Here is a 1486-nt window from a genome sequence, read left to right on the forward strand (position 1 = left end):
CATGGCCGCGTCCACCCTGTCCGTCTGCTCCAGCGACCTGAGCTATGGCAGCCGCGTCTGCCTGCCCGGGGCCTCGGACTCCTGCCCCGACCCCTCCTGGCAGGTGGACGACTGCCCAGAGAGCTGCTGCGAGCCCCCGTGCTGTGCCCCGGCCCCCTGCCTGACCCTCCTGTGCGGCCCCTCCTCCCCCTGCCAGGGAGACTGCTGCACCCCTGCGTGCTGCAAGCCCGTCTGCTGCACCCCTGTGTGCTGCAAGCCCGTCTGCTGCACCCCTGTCTGCTGTGAGGACTCCCCCTGCACAACCTCTTCATGCTGCCAGCTGTCCTGCGGCCCCTCCTCCCCCTGCCAGGGAGACTGCTGCACCCCTGCGTGCTGCAAGCCCGTCTGCTGCACCCCTGCGTGCTGCAAGCCCGTCTGCTGCACCCCTGTCTGCTGCAAGCCCGTGTGCTGCACCCCTGTCTGCTGCCAGGACTCCCCCTGCACAACCTCTTCATGCTGCCAGCTGTCCTGCGGCCCCTCCTCCCCCTGCCAGGGAGACTGCTGCACCCCTGCGTGCTGTAAGCCCGTCTGCTGCACTCCTGTTTGCTGCAAGCCCGACTGCTGCACCCCTGTCTGCTACAAGCCCGTGTGCTGCACCCCTGTCTGCTGCCAAGACTCCCCCTGCACAACCTCTTCATGCTGCCAGCTGTCCTGCGGCCCCTCCTTCCCCTGCCAGGGAGACTGCTGCACCCCTGAGTGCTGCAAGCCCGTCTGCTGCACCCCTGTGTGCTGCAAGCCCGTCTGCTGCACCCCTGTTTGCTGTGAGGACTCCCCCTGCTCAGCCCCCTCCTGCTGCCAGCCCAGCCCCTGCTGCAGACCCTCCTCCTGCGTGTCCCTGCTCTGCCGCCCCGTGTGCCCCCGCCCTGCCTGCTGCGTGCTCGCCTCGGGCCAGTCCTGCTGCTGATGGGCACGTCCCCCCACTGCTACTAGGACTCCCACCCAAAGTATTCGGAGCCTCGAGCCCAGTCTGGGGTCTCCTTCTGCCCCCAGGTGCCCACCGCAGCAGACAAGGCTGAGCCCTCACTGTCGGGCTGGCCCCCTGGGGCAGCTGCAGCTTCCCGAGGGCCCTGTGTGTCACCCGGTGTCCTCCTCTCTATCATAGCCGGATTGAGGTCACTTTGTCCTGTCCTACGTGAGCGACCTATCTGTTAACCAATAAAGTCACCGTCAGCCCCTCCGAAGGCCTCGAATGCGCGTCTCGGCCAGCAGGGAAGGGCTGCGATGTTGCACGCGGGCGGGGCTGCTCTGAGAGGCCTGGAGCCGCGTCTGTCACAACAGCACCGGCAGGCAGGGGGCCACCTGCACCCCCTGCTGGGCCTCCTGCGCTGGCTGTCCCCCGGCAGCCCCACAAGCCGGCCCACCTGGGAGGCCCCTAGAGCCCTTCACCAGTGAGGGACGGAGGGCCATCTGTCGGGCCCTGAGCCTTTGCCAAGGACAAAGGAGGCCC

At 68.0% G+C, this 1486-nt stretch overlaps 1 protein-coding gene across 1 annotated transcript; it reads left to right on the forward strand.

The window, feature by feature from the left end:
* Nucleotide 1: 1 nt before the first annotated feature.
* On the forward strand, nt 2-1216 carry LOC121024547 (keratin-associated protein 10-7-like). Its single transcript, XM_040466763.1, has one exon. The coding sequence runs from the start codon at nt 2-4 to the stop codon at nt 941-943; it is 942 nt and encodes a 313-aa protein (XP_040322697.1). The 3' UTR covers nt 944-1216.
* The last annotated feature ends 270 nt before the right edge of the window (nt 1217-1486 follow it).

The sequence above is a fragment of the Herpailurus yagouaroundi genome, unplaced genomic scaffold, assembly GCF_014898765.1.
Source record: "Herpailurus yagouaroundi ecotype Mexico unplaced genomic scaffold, PumYag 65899, whole genome shotgun sequence".
Lineage (NCBI taxonomy): Eukaryota > Metazoa > Chordata > Mammalia > Carnivora > Felidae > Herpailurus > Herpailurus yagouaroundi.

Bases quoted from the DNA above. Each gene is read 5' to 3' on its own strand.
- LOC121024547 (XM_040466763.1), top strand. From the start codon at position 2: ATGGCCGCGTCCACCCTGTCCGTCTGCTCCAGCGACCTGAGCTATGGC.